The sequence below is a fragment of the Atractosteus spatula genome, chromosome 22 (genome assembly GCF_055471065.1).
Source record: "Atractosteus spatula isolate fAtrSpa1 chromosome 22, fAtrSpa1.hap1, whole genome shotgun sequence".
Taxonomy (NCBI): Eukaryota; Metazoa; Chordata; class Actinopteri; order Semionotiformes; family Lepisosteidae; genus Atractosteus; species Atractosteus spatula.
This window is the reverse complement of record NC_142727.1, coordinates 14,328,712-14,349,096: the sequence shown is the minus strand read 5'-3', so window position 1 is coordinate 14,349,096 and position 20,385 is coordinate 14,328,712. Positions and strand designations below refer to the sequence as shown.

The 20,385-nt window shown below is 41.3% G+C and overlaps 2 protein-coding genes across 2 annotated transcripts in view; both read left to right on the top strand.

The window, feature by feature from the left end:
• Positions 1–3,081, top strand: part of msantd2 (Myb/SANT DNA binding domain containing 2) — a 10,327-nt gene extending 7,246 nt beyond the window's left edge. The window contains exons 3-4 of the mRNA XM_088939449.1: positions 1–54; positions 2,198–3,081. The exon at positions 1–54 is cut by the window's left edge and continues 10 nt beyond it. Coding sequence (XP_088795575.1) covers positions 1–54; positions 2,198–3,080 — 937 coding nt within the window. The 3' untranslated portion in view covers position 3,081. The remainder of the gene's footprint in view (positions 55–2,197) is intronic.
• A 9,185-nt stretch (positions 3,082–12,266) lies between these two features.
• Positions 12,267–20,385, top strand: part of LOC148816850 (endothelial cell-selective adhesion molecule-like) — a 47,480-nt gene continuing 39,361 nt past the window's right edge. Inside the window, exon 1 of the mRNA XM_088939447.1 lies at positions 12,267–12,859. Coding sequence (XP_088795573.1) covers positions 12,793–12,859 — 67 coding nt within the window. The 5' untranslated portion in view covers positions 12,267–12,792. The remainder of the gene's footprint in view (positions 12,860–20,385) is intronic.

Genomic DNA, 20,385 nt, shown 5'->3' with positions numbered 1-20,385 from the left:
GTTTTCTAAGAAGAGAACACTACAGCTAAGGCAGGAATCCTCAGAAGAACTCCAGTAAGTACTGATGAATAGACATTCTGATCCTAGGGGATGTGCACTTTTTCCCTTGAGCTCATCCTCCACTTGTCTGTGAATGAATAACAGGATGCTCACTTAGCATTGATCTCCTTTTCCAAACCTTTTCAGTACCTGCCTGATCCTTTTGCAATAGATATTCGATATTTTTTTATCACAGGTTGTATGTGGTGGCTCTGATCAGTTATGTCTTATGGATTCTGAATTAATTAGTTTCAGTAGATTCAGTGCCTATAGAAAGACTATACCCCTTTCCAAAGGAACACATTTTGTGGTCTAACATAAAATCGGAATTAATTTTACCTTTATTTATACATTGTAACCCGTAACCTCCAAATGAAAAACAAACGTTCTGAAATGTAATTACAAATGACAACCTAGAAAATGGGTTGGATAAGTGTACGCACCCCTTAGGACTAGCAGTTGTAAATGAGCTCTGGTGTAAACCGTTGCCTTCCAGAACAAGCTAATTTCAATTCCACCAGCTTTCAGCTGTGGTGATTCTGGCGACCTCCAATGACAAGTTAAAAAACAATGCCAGTGTTTCAGGATCTGATTGCACCACCATCAGCTACAGCACTGATGTCACTAACGTGGCTAGCTGATGATGGAAGCAAAATCTCACCTTCGTCACAGTTCAATATAAGACTTGTTGAAATCATATCTTGAATGTCAAGCAGATGCGTAAACAATTATATCGGTATATAATCTGGTCTGCAAATAAGTTTTATCAGCATGGCAGTAGATCCCAAGTCCATTCCAGCGATTGATCTAAAAGGCAAAATGCAGGTTCTGCGAAGTAATGGTCTTGGTGCTAATCCTTGATGAACATCCCAGGTATGTCTCACAACATTTAGATTTAGAGCAACCAAGATTCATAAATTGGGCACTGGTAGCAAAATAGGAGCCAGACAGTGAAGGACCACTGATCCCTTGATAAATTTACAACCAATTCATCAAGACTATATCAAAAGCTGCACGTAAATATGAAGGGTGAGAAAATTAATCAACTCGGCTAAAAACGATCAGAAAACCATTAACTTTAACAAGAGCTGTTTCTGCGCTGTCTGTCTAAACCCTGACTGAAAGGATTAAAAGAGCTCATTAAATACGAGGTGAGATTATATTTGAGCTGCTGCTACCTGCTCCAACATTTTTGCTGATTCTGAACTCTGCAACTGGTTATTAATATATTTTATTGTGAAATAATGTGTGAACATTTGACATTGTTCCAGAAGACAGTATTTTAGATAATTGGGTATTGTATTGAGCACTAGAGGACTAAAGGACTCTCGAGGAAGGTTATAGTCTATTTTTAGCAGAAGGTGGGAAGATTGCAGAGTTAGACATTTCTTGTGGTCAGAAACTCTCGGTTCAAATGTGCGTGGGTTGGAAGTGCTAACACCACAAGAACTGATAAGATGCTTAGGTCTTGAAATGCTTACTTGCTAAGTAAAGCCGAAACAGTCCAGAGTAGATATGAAACGAGCAGCATTTGAGTGGTTAAGAGAATCCAGTGCACACTGAAAAATATTCCCCAAGAAATAACAGACTTGGATAGGTTGAACAAAGCAGTTATTAGCAGTGAAAGCTTGGTAGAAGCCTAATTGAACGTCTGGGGGGGACAGTAAATTAGAAACACCGCATAGGCTGAGGTCTTTTCATATTAAAAATCAAAAGATATACCATTCTGCAAAGGATTTACATTTAGACCAGCTTTTCACTAATGAATAACCAGCAAAGCACCACACTAAAAAGACTTGCCAATACAGCCGTGTGTGTTAGGAGTAGCTGCATTCAACAACGAGAGATAATTCGATAGGTGCCACGTTGCAATGAATAAAAAAAAAAATCCACTTTCTGGTCAGTAATAAAGTTGTTCAGACCTGTGGTGTTACGGAGAACAGATCTCTTTAGAAGCCCAGTGACTGCTGGATTTATTTCCCAGTGAGCTGCATGTCTGCTTAGGTGGCTCCCTAAAGTGTCTGAATGCCTTGCTGATCATGCATGTGTGTTTATCACCACGTTAAAGAAGCTGAAGTTGTTGATATTTCTAATCTCCGTTCCCAGTGGCCCCCGTGTGCCCTTGCAAAGGTGACCTGAATCTCCCGTCTCTCTCCAGGAGGCAGGAAGTGATGCAGAATGTGATGCGCATCCTGGAATCCGTGCAGATCAAATGGGAGCACTTCCAGACGTGGACAGATTTCTCCCGGCTGCACCTCTCCAACAAGCTGGCCATCTTTGGGGTGGGCTACAACACGCGCTGGCGGGAGGAGATCCGCTACCACTACGCCGAGATCAGCTCCCAGGTGCCCCTGGGGAAGCGCCTACGGGAGTATTTCAACCCCGAGAAGACGGAAGGGCGGGTCATCATGACCAAGGTACAGAAAATGAACTGGAAAAACGTTTACTACAAGTTCTTGGACATCACCATAAGCGAGGCCCGTTGCCTGGAACTGCACATGGAGGTGGAGTGGATACCCATTGCACAGTCACGGGCAGCGGGGGGCGGGAACGGAGCACAGTACCTTTTGCCGGGAGGCATCCCCAAAACCCACGGGCTCTACGCTATAGGCTATGAGGAGGTCGACCCGAGCGCGACGTCCAAATCGGGTGACGACGACGACGACGACGATGACGCCGCCTCCTCCTCCCCAGATCCGGGCGAGCCTGACAAAAGCTCAGAGAAGTCCGAGCCGCAGGAGCCGGAGGAGGAGGCGTCTCCCAAAGTGACTTACTGCTACCTCGGCATTGCCGAGGACAGGACTCTACAGCAGTGCTTGTTTCAGCACTTCCAGAGTTCGGGCAAATACTACAGCAGGGGGGAGTCGTCGGCCGTCACGAAGTTCCTCCTTTCGAACTGCAGCGGGGGCTCCCCCCGGCTGGCTATTTATATTAAATTTATCGAGGTGGAGCTGGACTTCCTCTCGGCGGGCTCTTTGGTCGAGTGCTTAGAAATTGCCGTTGGCTATTCTTTAAAGTTTAACAAAAAGGAGACACTTTAAATCCCCGGCCCGTTTTTTTTTTTTTTGTTGTTGTTGTTGTTTTTTTTTCCAGTGACTTGAGGATGTAAAACGAACATGATGGGCCTCTTTCTGTTCTTCACCCCCTTTGCAGCTACATTCATCACATTGTCAGGGAGGTGGTGTGTGTTTCTCTAAAGAAGGGGCGAGCTGAGGAAAGTGGGACTGTTCCCACTTCATGGAGGGTGACCCTTCAGCCAGTCCTGAAAACTGCCTTTTCTTTTCTCTGAAGCTAAGCTTCACCTCGCGTGCCAGCAAAGATCCCAAGGTAAAGGAGAGGCAAAAAAGCAAGACCACAGTAACTGAACAAGTGGAGGGATAAACAGTATAGTGATATATATATAAAATATATATTGACATCTCAAGCCTTGAATTGTGTGAACATTCCAGCATTTCCAGACATGTCATTTTGATAAACTGTAATAAAATCTTTTTTTATTTTTTTTAAGCACAGTATCTTATTTTAGTATTGTCTTTTCCAAGCCGCCTTCTTGTATTTGTTTACATTGTCGATGTCACAATAAATGAGCAACCGACCGTGGTGGGTGCGAGTTATGCGTTGCACGTCGGCCGGCCGTCGGCGAGCTTTCTGTGAGGGCCCTGGTGGCAGCTCTGGAAGAGAAGGAGCACCGCTCGGCCTCCCTCAGGGTCGTGACGATGTGTCCGGCGGGTCGTAAATACAGGCAACCTGATTATTTTTCGTTTGAAACTGTTACGAGATGCTCCCCATAGTCATGCTGTTTTGGAGATGCTTTGTCTTTTTTTTTTTCAGTCCAGTACAACATTGCTGGCTTTTTCTAGATATAATGTAGGGAAATAGATTAGTCTTCCCAACAGCAGACTTGCAATTTTTTTTGCCCTTTTAAGTTCTGTTTTGAGTAAACATCCGTAGGCATTTCCGATACACCTTTAGTGGTTTGTCAGTACAGGATGCAAGCCGGCAGCAAATAAAATCCGAACCCTTCGGCTGTATGGTGGACACTGTTTTCCCCATTTCCTTGGGGTTTCATAGTTCATCACAACGTGGCATTGCAGTCTTTTTTTTCTGAAAGGATCACGCTGATCATGGATACGTGCAGCATGTTTCTGTGTTCTTGTCAAGATTCATTTCCTGCAGTTCTGACCAAGCTGGCTAGACCATTCACAAACGATGGAGAGAAACTTCTGATTCTGCTAGAAACGGCACGATTTGGCTCAGCGTGCAGTCCAAGCTGATGCAGGATTGTCAAGATGTGGGGAAAAAACGATTTGAAAGAACCTTGTTGTGTATTCGGGGTATATGGGTTTTTATTTTCCGGCTTCAGTAATGCGGAGCCTGTGTGTGTGCACAGCTGAAAAATGTACAATTTTTCTTTCATGCGGGATTTTATGTCTCCGGGTAGACTCAATCCAGATTCTATCCTCTGTCATGAAGGAAAGTGCCAAGTGCCATTATAATAAAGCTACCAAGGGCTGTTGCACACCATTTTCCTAAATGATTTGTGATGCATAGCATAGAGCCGTACCTTTGAGGTGGTAAAGGTACGAAGAAATGAATTAATTGCCAACGAGTCGAAATTGTTAGATTTCTCTAGCTTTCTGCTAACCTTGTTGCTTCCCAGGCTGGTAACCAGGATATTTTCAAAATATTTTAAGTTTGTGAGCATTTTTTTTTCCCCCACTGTTAGTACATCAGAGTTGCAAAGCAGTACTGAGCTGTGGCGATTATCTGAAAAATATTTCCTGCTGGTCCTACGACTTTTCAGGTTAAGAATGGCCACTTGAAACGTGGTTTTGGTTTGGAGTTTTGAGCTCTTTCGCTGAATGCGCTGGTAACAGATCTCAGCTTCAGAGGAGTTGGGCCTTAATGACTGACACACCAGTGCCCTCTACTGATAAGGACTGCAGCTGCACCCTGCACTGTTGATGCTAACCTGCTAGGTAGTATTTTCATTTGACCGGATATTTCTTTTTACAAAATAGTCTTAAAGTTATCCAAATGCCCTTTGTTAAATATCTGCTCAAAGCTAAATACACCTTTCTTATGCAGCCACAGGTAAATTATCCATTCCATTAATATCAGATAAAAGTTATGTAAATGTGGCCTGTAGGTTTTTTGTTGATTTGTAGGTTTTTTGTTGTGAAATGCACAACAATGCCCAAGACAGCACTCTTTTCAGAAGATACATTCTTTAGAAACTTCCAAAATAGGTTTTGGGAGTTTAATGTTTTGAGGACTTTAGAAGAGCTGACTGAGCTGCTGGACCTGACTGAGTTTTGGATTCCTGCTAATAATGAAAAGCTTTTTGGAGTCAATTGAGTTTCATGATGCGCAGCTGCTTCCCATTTCAAAATTATTGCATTGTAATAATGAGAAATGACACTGTTTTTCGAATTTTATTTCGTTAATGGGAGGTCCAGGCATGAAGAGATTGAGGTGGGTGCTTTGGCAACTCCTCATGCTTTGTGGCTGAGAAAATCGTGGAAAATCAAATTCTTTGTTTTTGAACCAACCTGCAACTAACTTTGAGAGCATGAAACAGAAACCACAAACACTAGATTTAAACCACAAGATCAATTATACGGAGGATTCTCGGCTGCAGGTGAAACACGCCAAATTTGAACCCTCTTATGAAAGAGTGAAAGGAAATCATCCTAGTACTTACATTCTCCTTTCTTGGGGAGCAGACATTTTCTCTTTGCTATGAAATCAATGTCCCTGGTTCCTTTGAAAACCTGAGTGTGCCACTTTTCTACTGTTAAAGAGCTGGTTTCTAAGTAAGATAAAAGATGTTAAGTTTCTTCGGCGAAAAGGTCTGTCAGGCTTAACAGTGTGGTAAATGCCATAGAACAAAATACTTTATTTTTCTGGAGATTTTTTCATACATGTAAGTACAGCATTGCAAGTTTGTTGCGACTGCTGTAAAATTGTTGCCTGATGTTTAAATGGAGTGTTTGAAGCTGTCGGGATGTTTGTAACTGATGAAACCGCTCACGGTTTTTAAAAGATATTGTCTTTACACTTATAATTTTAAAGGTAGAAGAAACTTAAAAAAAAAGAATTACATTACAGAATGACATGACTGGATCTCTTGCCATGTCTCACAAAGTGTTATTGTCCTAACAGGCGATTTGTTCTGGACATTGTCCTGCAGTATTGGGGAAAAATGAGGGGAAGGTATAGAATGTTAATATAATTTACTTGGTAGTTCCATTTGAGTGCAGATAAGTCCTGTCCTTTATTTATTTCTTGATAGTCTGTGAAAATATTCACAGGTAAAGTGCATAACACTTAAATCCAGTGAAGTTAAGTAAAACACTGTTACATATATGAAAATGACCCTTTTTGTTGATTTTGATTTTTTTTTCATTTTCTCAATGGTTGTAGAAGTCTTATAAGCAGAAAACCCATATTCAACAGTTATTTAAGACATTTTTATAGTGTCATTTTTTAATGTAAGAAATAAATCTGTAGCATTTATTAAAACTACGAGGTCCACAGTGTGGTTTATAATTGTTTTTATCTCCTGGTCTGACTTTTCCAACCTTTGCATTTTTCTTTTCATCTTAGCTGTATTTGTAACATCAATTTTCACACATTTTATTTGGGCAGCTAGTTGTCAGTACAATGACATCTTAAAAGAAACATCTCATTGCATTCCAAATCCAAATTTGATTTGTGAATGTTTGAAAGTCAGATGTTCTCCTCAACATCCTTGGGCAATCTTTCAAAACTCAGCCTTTATTTAGCTGATTTTTTTTAATTTACAACTCATTTTATTTTAGTTTAAAACCTTTTTGGCTACAATCTAACTTGTAATCGCTCTTCCCGATAAATAATTAATTAATTTGTTCTCGTGTTATTGGCTAAAAATGAGTACAGAGAAGGCAATGTATTTATAGTCTGTTAAGGGTCATGGTTATGTATGGATAGCTGCTTGTGAATATGGCAGATCTATCTTCAACTTACTTACAACGTCAAACATTGTGAAGTCATATGTTTTATTGGCTAGACACCGCCTGCAGCCAATGATCAAGAATTGCAGGATGGTCTATATGCTAACGAATATATTCTGGTTCTTTTCTTAACCTTACAAAAAGAACTAGGTGATTTTTTTTCTCTGCACAGGCTAAAGGAAAGTTGTTCTTATTTATCAAATTGAATTGGGTTTAGGAAAAACATGAATCGTTTTATAAGGACTTTTGTGGTTGTGCGTCAGTAGGTGGCAGTGTAACTTTATAAGGCCAGCAGCTGTGTAAATTGCATACAGTTTAAAAGAGTATCTCATCCTTTGTAGTATCTTAACAAGTTGTCAAACACCTGTGTGAACCTGTGTATCATTTTAACAGGTAGAGCTGGTGACTAAGAAGAAAGCTTTATAAGTTTATAAGGCTTTATAAGTTAATTTATAACGCAGGCTGTTTATGATTGCCCTTTGGAACAAGCACTGTGCACTCCCTCATTTTTATGAAGCTTAATGTTTGTGAAAGTGTCGTTACAGCCATTTTCTGTCTTGTCTCTTCACACTGTGATTTGAAATGAACAGGTTCCATCACTGGTCTGTTTCATAACATTAGAGAGGAATTGCGTTGAGTGTTCTAATTGAGCCTCCTTCATCTTCTCTCCTTTTAAAGAAGATATTATGGGCTGTAATGCATAATTAACCTAGGCTCTGTGCTAACTCTGTAGTTGACATTTATGAAAATGGAAAATTTTAATGTGAGACAAGTCCAGATTTCTGTGAAAGCAAAGCCTTGAATTATTACTAGAGCTTTTCTTATGCTCTCTTCAGATGTTCCTCTATTAGGACAAAAAGGACTGTTCCTTTTCGGTGTGTCAGCATTTTTCCTTATTTTTGAGAAATTATGTTTATTACACTTCAAGAACAACACTCAAACTACATGGAGACCTCTCCATTGCAGAATTTTACTGTAACCATCTCCTTAATTATTTAATTGCTAATTAGCGGGATCTGCATGACAGTTAAACAGCTGGGCAAAGAAGTGGATTGGAGAGGGTACAGGTTGAGTTGCCGGGCCCTGCAACATTACTTTTTCTCCAAAAGATGAGATTAGATCCATTGCAGTGACACGTCCCTATAGAATCAATTAAAATACTTCCTTACCATTGCTCAATGTGGTATTAAAAAAAAATGTATGTGAACTGTTGGAAAGAAATGAAACCGATACCAATGAAATGAAATTCTCATGGCCACAGTGGGTATTTAGTGGGGAGTGGTGATCAAAGGCCTTTGTGGGATGATTATTCATTTAAATCATGATCTTCATCTGTCTGAAGGGAAGGTAATGATGGTGGCAGGAATGGGATTGCGTTCAATGTAGGATATAAATATAATGTATGATATATACCGGTTATGTGTATAAAAAAAACAATGCACCTTCAATTTCAATTACTGCTTATACAAGCAGGGTCTTGAGTGACAAGGCAGGGTGTAGAGGCATGCAGCCCTGGTGAAAGCTGTGCATTATTTTCAGCATCAGGGAAGAGCAATTAATAATTTAAACTTGTCACCAGCTTCTGATTTCCCTAAGAAGTCAGAAAATGGAACCAAAGTGTTTCTGTTAGCAAAATAAAAATCCTTAGCTAGGGTTTAAGGGGCCTTTCATTACAATGAATTAATCAGATCATTTACCACAAAAGTCATTTCAGATTTTAATTCGCCAATGCAGATCCGCAGCCGAAGGTTCCCTTAGCTGTGTTACAGGTGATGATGTCCGGCACAAAATAGGCCAAGTTAGTGAGACCATTCCAGACATATAAAACATAGTCTCGAATAAGATCAACACTAAAGAGCCAGTCCTCCCATCACACAAAGCTGGGAAACGTCTCCAGTTTCATGTTGCCATCAATTTCTTATTCTTATCCATTTCAGACGCTGTAGTGCTGAGCTCAGAATTCTGGCTGTCAGCTTGCTCCTTCGGTTTGCATTATCTGCAGTGTCCAAAAACAGGCGCCTTTCCAGTTCTGAATACAATCACAAAAGGTTGGAAAAAAACTGGGCTGAAGAGTCCACCTTACTGCTCTGATTGCTAGTAGCCTAATGCCTCAAGAATTCCATCAATCCGTTTCTTAAAGGATTTCGGGATGTCTTTACCTGTGTGGGAACCTCAATACAGCACAGCTGTAAGATCGAGTCTCACTGTTCCAGTCTAGGAGGAAAAGTGCCTTTCAGCCTGCTTGTCACTACAGAACCACAGGCTCCGCTGCAGAAGGCTCTTTTCCTTTTCTTTCTGGCTTCTCCAAGCCTTGACCTAAATTCAAATGTGAGCCCTTGGAAATGAAAAAAAAAAACAAATGCAAAAAGCTGTCTATTTTTATTTGGATTTGAAAACCAAGAATGTTTTAGGGGGGAGGGAGAGAAAACAGGGGGGGGAAGGAGTGGATGAAAAATTCATTTTGAGGTTTTTTTTCACCACTCAATTATTAACTTCCTGTTCCTGTGATAGGACAGGAAGCATCCCACATTATCCAGCAGGAAGCCCCCACATATGTCCTCTCCTTCCTTCTGCTGCAGTCGGGCAGCAGAGGTCTGGATCAATTGGACCCAGGTCGGTTACCTCTTAACCCCCACGGACAGACCCCCACCATTCTGTGTTTTTATCATACAGCTGTACTGTGAAAATCACAGACCTAGTCGGCATAAATATTTCAATGGACACTGGTTGTGAAGCCAGGCAAGGTTTTAGTCTGCAATGGAACAAGTACAGGTTCATTGCAAGCTGAAAAGAGAAGAAAAAAAACAGAAACACAACATTTCAGCTTCGGGTACAGATCAGCTCAAATCCTGCCATCGTTTTTGCTAAACCATCCTTCCCCTTCTCACCCCTGCTCCTCCGCAGCATCATCTCCGCAGTGACGTGCCGGTTCTGGTTCTTAGAAACAGATCCCTCGCTTTAATCTGCTTACAGCTTCGAACAGACCCGCGGTGAAGCGGAAAGCAGTGCTTCTAAGTGACAGTTGTGGGCCGTGCTGGGCTCTTGATGTGAACCAGCAGAAGGCCTGGCAGTTAAGAACACAACTCAGTTCTTTAGGAATGTGAAATGACTGAATAGCAGTGGAGGGCAAGCTTTTACTTACCCTAGTGAAAGGGCACCATGAAGAACTCTGCCAGCATGGGTGTATTGCTTGTAGAGCTCTCTAATAAAGCCAAATAGACCTTCTTACAAAAATAAAACGTCCTTACCCATTTCTTTTGTTTTTTTAAATCTATTGCTGTCAGTTTCACCACCTGTATTAACTGTGTTTATTCCTCCTTGACAAGAACTATGAGCAGTCCCTTCCAACCTGCTTCCTTACCCTTCACTCTCTCTTCATTCTCTCCATTTCTCCCTCTCTCGTTCTTCGTCGGAGTGCAAATTCAGAAAATTCGGATTATAAGCTTAGATTAAATCGCAGAAGTGAGCTCATCCGCCTCTAATAATTGAGCAGTCTTGCTGCATTAACTTCAGCCACGTTTCTATGGCAACCTGCCCAGACCCCAGAAGCAGTAGTGGAAAGGTATTCACCTCTGTGGGCTAGCCTGCCTCCTCTCTCCACTTTCCTCTGCCGCGTTGAGTGTTGGGGATATTGCACTCTGCTCTCTCGGAAAACACCTGGAAAGCTCTGATGGAACAGTACATTAAAAAAAGCAAAAGAGGAAGAACAGGAGTTGAAGACACTTGTACCATTTACAATGCCTTAGATTAGGCTATATAAGATCAAAACTGAGATTAATTTGACATGCATAGGTAGCGTGAGTTGTAAATTAAGAAACCTCTCGCCATTGATTCATCGTTACAGCTGAGATTCTATTGCTTATTAAACTCAAAGTTGGCCTTCAGAAGTCTTCAGAAGCATAAATTATCGCTCTGAGCTTCACATCGGGTTGACTGCTTTTCTGTGCTCCTGACTTGTTGCACTCTGGGGTACTGCCCTGATTCCAAGTCTCTTTAAGCGTGGGATTGTTTTTTTGTTTCTCCTAAACTTTTCGGGTAACAGTGCAACACCTCATGTCCTGGTTAAAATAACAAATAAATGTGTAAGTGAATAAGAATAAGAATATCAACATAATTGTTGCCGATACAACTTAAGATTCAAAGGTAAGTGATAACAAGCAGCTGTGCTGTTGAAATTCTTCATAGTTATTAAGCACATTTATTAATATCATCCATCCATATTCTAACCTCTTTATCCAGCACAGGTTGCAGGGGAGCCAGAGCCAGTCAGACAGACAGAAACCCAGAAAACCAGGACCAGCATGCCTCTGGACTGCGGGAGGAAACTGAAGCAGAAACCTGTGCAAAGGGGTGGATAAGACACCAGCTCCACACAGAGACTCCCAGGAATTGAACCCAGAGCCCCAGTGCTGTGAGGCGACAATGCTAACCACCATGCTGCCCTTTTAATAAAACTTATTTTTACTTAATGAACCTAAGTATGGGTGAGAAGCAGTCAAGCTTGTGATTGAGCAGTTTTTACAGCTTTTTAGTCCCTATTGATCTGAAGCTTCAAGAGCAACGAACACGAAGTGTTGTGGTAGATAAACCGTCACATTTACCAACCACATGTTGTTGGGTCATTGTCAGGTGTTCCTCGTTACTGTCCACGTTTATCAAAGGCTAGTTTACGTACTCCAACACACGGGTCTGTCTTTTACCATGAATCGGGCTAAAGTTTCAATCCATGGTCGCCATGGCCACGGGGAAGGTAAAGCGTGAAGTGAAAAGAGCAGAAACGATTTAAAATGCCCAACTTTAGTTCAACAGTCTGTCTTCACTGCTTACAAAAATAGGCTCTGCTAAGGCGTGCGTCTCGACTTCAGAGCCTTCTTGCGTCTTGAGCTTATATAAACGTGTAGCATTTATCTCAAAAATAAAATTATGGTGATATTATTAACATATGTTCAGCATGCACCAGAAATAAAAAAAAACAGATTTTCTCCTTTTTTAGGTCTTATTAACGTTCCTATTTTAACATGAGATGTTGCTACTGCTGCTGCCAGTGTTACATTTTTTTTTTGCGTTGTTGAGCGATCTCTTAAATCTCTTTCTGCTTTGCATTGCAAACGAAGCATTTAACAAAAAAAAAATAAGCTGGGAAAAAGATGAAAACCGAAGACACGAGCTGGCTGGGGAGGCGGGGTGATCTCCGAGCACCTGTGGGAGAGAGGAGGCGGTCCGGTTTTTGCTGAAGGCGGTGCCAGGCGAACAGGTGCCGGGGAGAATGGGACGAGCGGCGCTATGGAGAGTCCGACCGCGGTCAGACAGGTGGGCTGCGAGCGCTAGCGGACTCTAGTCTCCGGGCGGGCTGCGTTGAAGAGTATACAGAGAGAAAACGAGAAAGCGAGGCAAAGCAGAAACTCAAGGAGACGGGACGGAAAAGTCTCTGGCCGCCCGCTGCCTGTCTGACAGGGTGCACTGTTACAGGACAGCACACCACCGGGAGCGCTCTGTCAATGCCAGCGTGCGCTACGGGCGTCGGGATGTTTTCCAGCCTGTGCGCTTTCTCTCTCTTCCCGTGTTATTGAGGGGCTCCGCGCTCGCCGTTCCTGCCAGCTGCACTGCCCGGCTCTCCAGGGGGAAACTTTCCAAAACTGCTGCCCTGCAGTCCAGAGGGAGAACTGACGGAAAGACACACTGGAAATACTCAGCTGAGAGGCGATACATTTGGACTTAAAAGCGCTTTGTATCCAACAGCGCCTGCTAGGCTCTGGCAATGGAGACGGTGACTTGTAGGAAACTTGGCACCTTGCTGTCACTGACACTGTTATGCGGATTTACAGGTACGTTTTATTTCTGCTATTGATACCGCTTGGGGGTAGCAGCAGTGTAACAGATGATGCGCCAAACTTACGTGTTGAACTATTGGATGCAGTTTTTCGGTGCAAATCTAGCCAATAATTCTAATAATCATCGGCGATGCTGAAAAGAGCTCAACGCCAGGTGATAACAATTGCTCCTTTATTCCGACTGGAGATGAATGTGTTCTTGTGTTTCGTCCTCGGGGAGAAAAAATGTGGAAAAAAATGAGGTATTATCTTAGACTGAAAGCTACTTTGGTCTGAAGGCACTGGCTCTGAAAGTTGTACACTGGAAGGTTTACAGGGTACTGGGCTATTTGACATAGGGTTTATTGCTCTGTTTCGTGTTCCGTGTGTAAAACAGGTGTCTCAAAAGCGCACTAATAAATTTGGGTAGTCAAATAGCCTTGAACTGATTACAACTCGAAATCGCAGGTGAATAGAACATTTTTAAAACAGGCTTTTCTGCGTAGATCAAACTTCTCGCTGTTTATCCGGCTTGAAATAGTCTTGGGTGGGTAATGTATGCTATAAACACACAGCAGTCATCATCATGCCTGTATACAGTGTGCACTTGCGTTGAACCTTGCTATTTAATACCGGGCTGTTTTTCTGTGTCTTCGTATTGTCATCGAAAAGGTAATTAAATTCTATAATAAACTGGTTAATGTCGCTATGAAAAAACAGATTATTTGATTTTTTTTCATTATGAAGAAGAAAGTTAAATCTAGAAGCCCTGGAATTCTATTAAAAGCTAAAATATTGTGAATCGTTGTGAATTAAATATGTACCCACCAGTCCCGAAGAATCTGCCCTCTTTATTTCCCCTGCTAGAGAATTATTAGCCTGCCCGATGTAGCTAAAGATCCTTCACTTTGAAGCAAAGGGAAACTGATCAGAGCTGGCATCTCTCCATCTCAACATTTTTGTTGAATGCAAAGATAGCATCTTTTTTACTTCTGTGCTGTGTTGATTTTGGAGACCAGTGTATGAAGAAGAGGACCCATTAATACAATTTTACTTACCATGTAGCTTTCACATGGGCTTCAAAAGCCCACATGGAACATTAAACATGACGTGCCTTTTGTTATCCAGACATAGATTGCTGATCTTGGTTTGAAAGGAATGGTTATAGTAATATGTATTACTGGTTGACACATCTTTCAGTTAGATATTTCGTCTGGTGCCTCAGTTGGGCAATTGAGATTAGAAATGAAGGTGGCTAAGATACAAGCTACATCACCGCTTGTACATCATCATATTCAGCGTGCTATATGTCTTCATGAACGAAAGCTCTAGGGTTGAATGTTAGTGTTATGTTATGGGATATGATCCAAGTGGCTTAAGCAGATTTCCCATTATGTGGGCATTCCATGAGAGTAATGTATATCCATGACGGAGAGATTTGAGTTAATTGCTAATCGTTGCGTAGTTTAATGGCTGTCCTTTCATAAGGATGGCAGTGGGACTGGAAATGAGCAGTAAACCGCTGCCAGTTCTGCTCGTTGTGCTTCTGCTCAGATACCCAGAGTAATTCCTAGAAACCCCCAATCCTCGGCCGGCTCACAAAAAGGTAGAACATGACGGGCAGGTTTAATCTAATCCTTTTACAAGGCGAGATTAAAGAATACAGACACTAGATCACGATAAAGACCCTTGGCTGTGGCTGTCATTTTGAAAATGTCAGAAGAAAATTAAAAAAATCTAGCGGCACGTCACGACAAAGCCAGCGAGCAGAGATGCTTGTTGCCTACAGGAGAGTTATTCAACAAAAATGGTATGGTGAACCTGTGCAGTCTTGGGTAATTAAAAAACAGCGATCTTTCATGGAGATTAAATGTAAGACAACACAGTTACATTCATTTTGCTCCGTTATACAATTTATTAGAACTTTCTATTTGTGTAAATAACAGCACAATTACAAATTGGGAAGAACTCATCATGGCATCGTGCGTTTTCCTTCATCTTCATCAAAATTCAAACACCTGCACAAGGTTTTATTTAGGGAATACTGTACATGTCTGTTACTTGATCCTTGTTAATAGTAGGCTTTCAAAGGTACAGAGAGTTGATAATAAACATTGATTTACAGGAGGTTTTACTCCATTAAGGCCAAGTCTATGACAATTGCTTTGCTGAGAACACACTGTATTTTGGCCTCATGAAAAAGTGTTTTGAAAACCTAAATATCAAATATGCAGAGTGTTTTTATGAGTTGTTTTTTTGCTTAGGCTTTTAGTAAATTATTTAATAAAATAAATAGTTTTGCCATGGTATTTCCTTCCTTAATCGACATGGAAAGGAAGGTTTCGCTTATCTTCCACAGATTCTTGTCTTATCTTGGTGTTCTGAAATGCACCTTCTCATACCACCATAACTCTTCTGTTACCAAAACAGAGCTGGCGAAGGTACAGAAAGAAGAACTTATCATAGGAACGTTTCTGATCTCACCTCTGGTGAAATTTCCATGACTCCTTTTTTATTTCTCTATACTACCAGCCGAGTGAGAAACTGGGCTTTATTGCCATTTCAAATCCTGCAAAAACCTGTTCTGTTGAACCGAAAAACACAAAGGACACACCATAGTTTTTATAGTCAGTGTTAACTTAGTTTTCAGTGATTCTCCACATTAATTCAGTAAAGTGTTATAAACTGTTGGAAATGCTCTCCCGTTAAGTGAATAAACAAGACTTTTTTGCCTACAAATGATCTCGCATTTACTCTCAGCCATCATGCTGTTACTTCCCTCCGCATGCTTCATCCTGAGAGCTGAACAACAGAGTGACGTCCAGGTGTGTCCTTCAGGATGCTGGGAATGGGCTGGACAGGAAGCTCGAGGAGAATAGGCTCCTGAACAAGGGAAGGCCTGGAGCTTACAGAGTCTTAGACACGGGCTGTACTGCACCCCAGTCAAATGGAACAGGAAGCCAGCTTCCTTCAGCATTCCATAGCAGGATATGGACAATGACTGAGACTGATTGTTTCACGGCACGGATTGGTCACTGTGTGAGCAAACATCTGGAGAGGGCACCACAACCAACAACCAACCAAACACATTTTGTCCTCTTAAAAACTGCAATTATTACCCTCTTCACTGCTCGTTAGTCTGGTGAGCTCCTGATAACACCAGGCTGGTCCTTCTCTGACACATGCAAGACCACAGTGGGATGTTTTTTATTTGAGTTGTGACAAATATTTAATCTGTCTGGGAGGTTCAAAACAGACCTAACAGGAAAGAAAATGGGGGGTATTTTCTGTTATTCTGAGATCGCTAATCTATCTCCAGGTAATGGAATAGTAATCTGTGCTATATAGTATATATCCTTCAAACTACCATCAGATTATTCACCCAGGGAAGCTAGCACCAAATGAGGACTGAGTTTTAGGGTTGTCGGTGAATCCTTTTAAAAGAAATGAAAGTCAAATGTGACGACAGGCGACTAAACACTGGACAGCACAGGAGGGAAACAATGATCTCCTCTGAGCAGGTATTATGTAATAGCTTATTAAACAGTGGAATTGAACTCCTTCCTGACACTAAGATAGGGCTGGCATGTGTTCTGTAATGGCATGCTGAGAAATCAAGCAAGGCAGCAGGAGATGGTCCAGAACAGTTAATTTCCAGTGATTTTGATGTGTGTTTTAAGTGGGTGGGATTTTGTTAAGCAATTGTTTTTGTGTGTGATGAATTTGTTTTATTTGTTGCTGTTTTCACCCATTACCCCAAGGCCACAGCAAATTCCTTTGAATGCAGATAACTAAGGATTGTAATTATCCTTGAGTGGAGCATTGTCTGACTTCTTGTGTTAGATTCCTAGGTTTTTATATAAGTCTCGTGTCTAATGCACAGTTCTATATCAGAAGTTCAAAAGGCAGGGTTTCCAAAACTAATCGTTTTTCCATCTTGGAACTGTGGTGTACCCTCTTGATGTAGTCCTGTAAGTCAATAGAGCCTAATGGACACTGCCTGCATCCCTCAGCAGCAGCATTTGGAGAGGAAACACATTCCAGCTTCAGTTTTTCTTACATCAGTTTATCATGTTTTACTCACTAATTCATTGCCTTTAGTGATTCATTTACAGGGATTCCTCTGTGATGGACAGCTACCAAACATTATACTGTTGGTCAGAATTTTCAAGCAACTTTTTGAGTTTTAAATCCTAAATGAGATGCCCACTGTTGACATTCATGGTACTGCACAGTATGTATGTCTGAGAGCATTGCATAGATCTCCTTATGATTGTAACCCATGGACTGCAGGTTAAACATACAGTACACAAAAAAACAGTCCTAAATTAACATTTAGCATTAAACAAATCAAGATTTCAAGTAACCACTTGTTCTAGTGCCTTTGAGCAAGCTTTTGGTCGGCCTGACATCTAACATCCAAACAGATTTTAACCCCTAGGGATTGTTTGAAGAATAAAGTTGCTTGTCAATTAAGTTTAAAAGAAATGTTTTAGCTGTTGATATGAGGAATAAAGTTTTAGTAGCAGTATAGTTTCTTGTGAAGAGGAATATTTATCCCATATCGTATTTAGAAAAGATTTATCCATCCATCCATTTTCTAATCAGTGCAGACAGCAGACATGCAGACAGCACCCAACATCTGGACCTGCACACCAGGACTAGCGTTTTGGTGCTGTAGTGCAATCGACTGTGCCACCATGCTGTGACAATAATAATAATAATAATAATAATAATAATAATACTTGAAGAAGGCTCCACGGCCGAAACGTTGTGTTTTCTTTCTTCTCTTTTCAGCATGGAATAAACCTATTACTTGTTCCTTTGCATTATAATACTTAGTTTAACTAGTGTCCTTCCGCCTGCCCATCCTCATGTCCTTTGGGATGTCCAGCTGGCGGACTGCTGAAACGTCACTTCTCTGGCCCCCTGTCATGTCTCCCTGACTGTCCCGAGAGGAGCAGTCTCCCAGCTGCCCCCGGGTCGTGAGAAAACCAGTGGGCGACTTTCCCAACCCTTTGCTGCAGCTATGGAAAGCCTTAAGGACAAACATCCCCTCCCCATCTCCATTGCTTTAAAAGGAAATGCTCTCACACTGGCCTTCAGATAGGCTGCGAGGAGCCGTTTGTGAGATTCTGGTTGTGTGGATCTCTGAGCGTCTGATGCTGCAGGCTTACGAATCATGTGTTGATTAAGTGTAGCTGGATACTTTGCTTTGTGCTTCCAGTGCCTGGTAGTGTACAAGATCACAAGCATGCACTAGTATCCATGAGCTGTGGCTTTACAGTACATGGCGGGGTGGGGACAGACGAGTGGCAGAATCTCCGAATTACACAGATACAGCATGATAAGGCAGATGATCATTTACTGTATGGGATTTGAAGGACTTGAATAAGGAGCAGGTCATTTATTGGCTACATTGGCTACATGTTCTGTAGGCTAGAGCTCCACAGTGCATTAAAAAGTTGGGATATTGCAGCACTGAAACAAATTTGAATTTATTTGTAATTTTTAATTGTACATAAATACAATCTGTGGATCAAGGTCCTACCCCTGTTTCTTTAAAAAGGATTCTTCTCTCCTATGTCTAAGATGTAAAAGCCAGGAGGGGTCATTTTTTCCACATGATATTGACTGCAATGGCTTGCAAACTTGGTGGCTAGCACCAGAAGGAAGTCTCTCGGAGAATTGTCTCACAGACAGATGTACATTGAAGTCCACTATCTGCTTTCCTTGTCTCTGTAGTTTCAAATTGTTTTATGTGATCTCGATGGCTGCTTTAACTTAGACTGTCGGGCATACTTTAGACTGTAAAGCAGTCTAATTTGACCAAGTTTAGAAAATACAGTTTTAATTAAGATAATTGGGTGAGTAATACATCATTGAAATCCTGCCTAACTCATAACTGTGTTAAAAACAGTGAATTTGTGATTGTAGATTGTCTCAATTTTTTATTTAAAAGTTCAGGATATTAGTTTAAATCTAATCTTATCTTGCTTTGAAACTCACAATTATCTTGTTTGTTTTCAAGGGAATAATTGCTTTATGTGATGTCCCGAATCCCTTGGGAGTTAGAGTATTTGACCGAAGTGCAGGGTTTCTAGTTGCTTTGTAAGGCTTTTCCTGCTCTGTGTTGTACAATGGCAGGTTGCTGATGCAGAAGAGCTTTTTTCTGTGTCTCTCTTGGGAGAGATTTCAGTAAAACGATGAGTTTGTAAAATGAGGTGGAGTTGTACCCACTAGGTCCACACTCTGACAGCACTGACAGGGTAACTGTGAGCGATTCTGTCGTGCAGATATTCTCTTGGCATGCAGCATGTTATGTCAGGCGAACTGAATAGTAGGAAAGAGACTGATCATAAGGAAACTGTGCGGAAGAGAAGCCTGTCTGTGGAAGGTAAAAGCCAGCTGTATGCTTTTTATAAAAAAGGTCTTGCAGGCAGTGGTGAAAGATGGAGGATTAGGAGCTCGGAGACTGTGACGTACTGTATCTCTCGAAGCTTAGTGCAATCACTTCTGCCACGGAATATTCAGAGAGAAAGGGGCTTTGCACACCTTTAAATGATGGTGAAGTCAGCTCTGCAGTTTCTATAAAGCCTTTTTTATTGTTTGCGCTTACACACCTGAGAAAATAATAAGAACAGGGCGAAAGATTAAGGCTTTGGATTATGCTGCGTTTTCCATCGTCTAGTTTACCGGGAGGATTCTCAATCTAAGCAGTTTCATTACAGCTTCCCTTATAATGCCGAAGAGCAGAAGGACAGCTCCACTGGAATAATAAATGCAGGGAAGTCTGGCATTGGTACAGATGGTCTTATTAAACCTGCTGTAGATTTCAATATATATATATATCACATCTGCTGTGGGCTAAAACTATTATAACAAGAATTTCCAATACACACCTCAATAAATAGTTTTAAAGAACATTTATCTGTTAGAATTATTTCTGGGATACAAATTTAACCCCAAGCTAATCACTATATATGCATACTTTTTTTTTTTGCTTAAGTAGTCTTACATTTACTTCTGCAATTTACCACCGAGAGGAACTTGATAGTACATTTCACTCTTGGCTACAGTCATTTCAGTCTGTATTGAATTAGGAGCGCCGGAGTGTTCTTTCATGCAGGTTAACTGGCACACACCACTCGTTTTGGAAATGTGATAATGTCTGTTTTGCAGCCTGGCTCACTCATCTAATTGCTACAGTAGTGAGTTGTATGATTATAGATGTTGTTTTGTGGGGAAGGTAACCCACTTCAGCCTCATAAAGCTCAGGTAAACAAACTAAGAACGCTATTAAACCTCTTGGTGATGACTCCTCACCCGAGACCCTTCAAATAGTGCTGATCTTACTGAGAAGTCAAATGAACAATGGCAAAGCCAACAGCATCTTGTTCATCTTGATCTTCTTTACAGAGTCCTTGCTCTCCCAGGGTGTGAATTTCTGTTTCCCGGCTTTGAAGGGAAATGATTTACGTTTTAAACGCTGAAGACGTTTTTTCGCCAAATGCCGTTTCATAATTAAAGACGGCGTACTG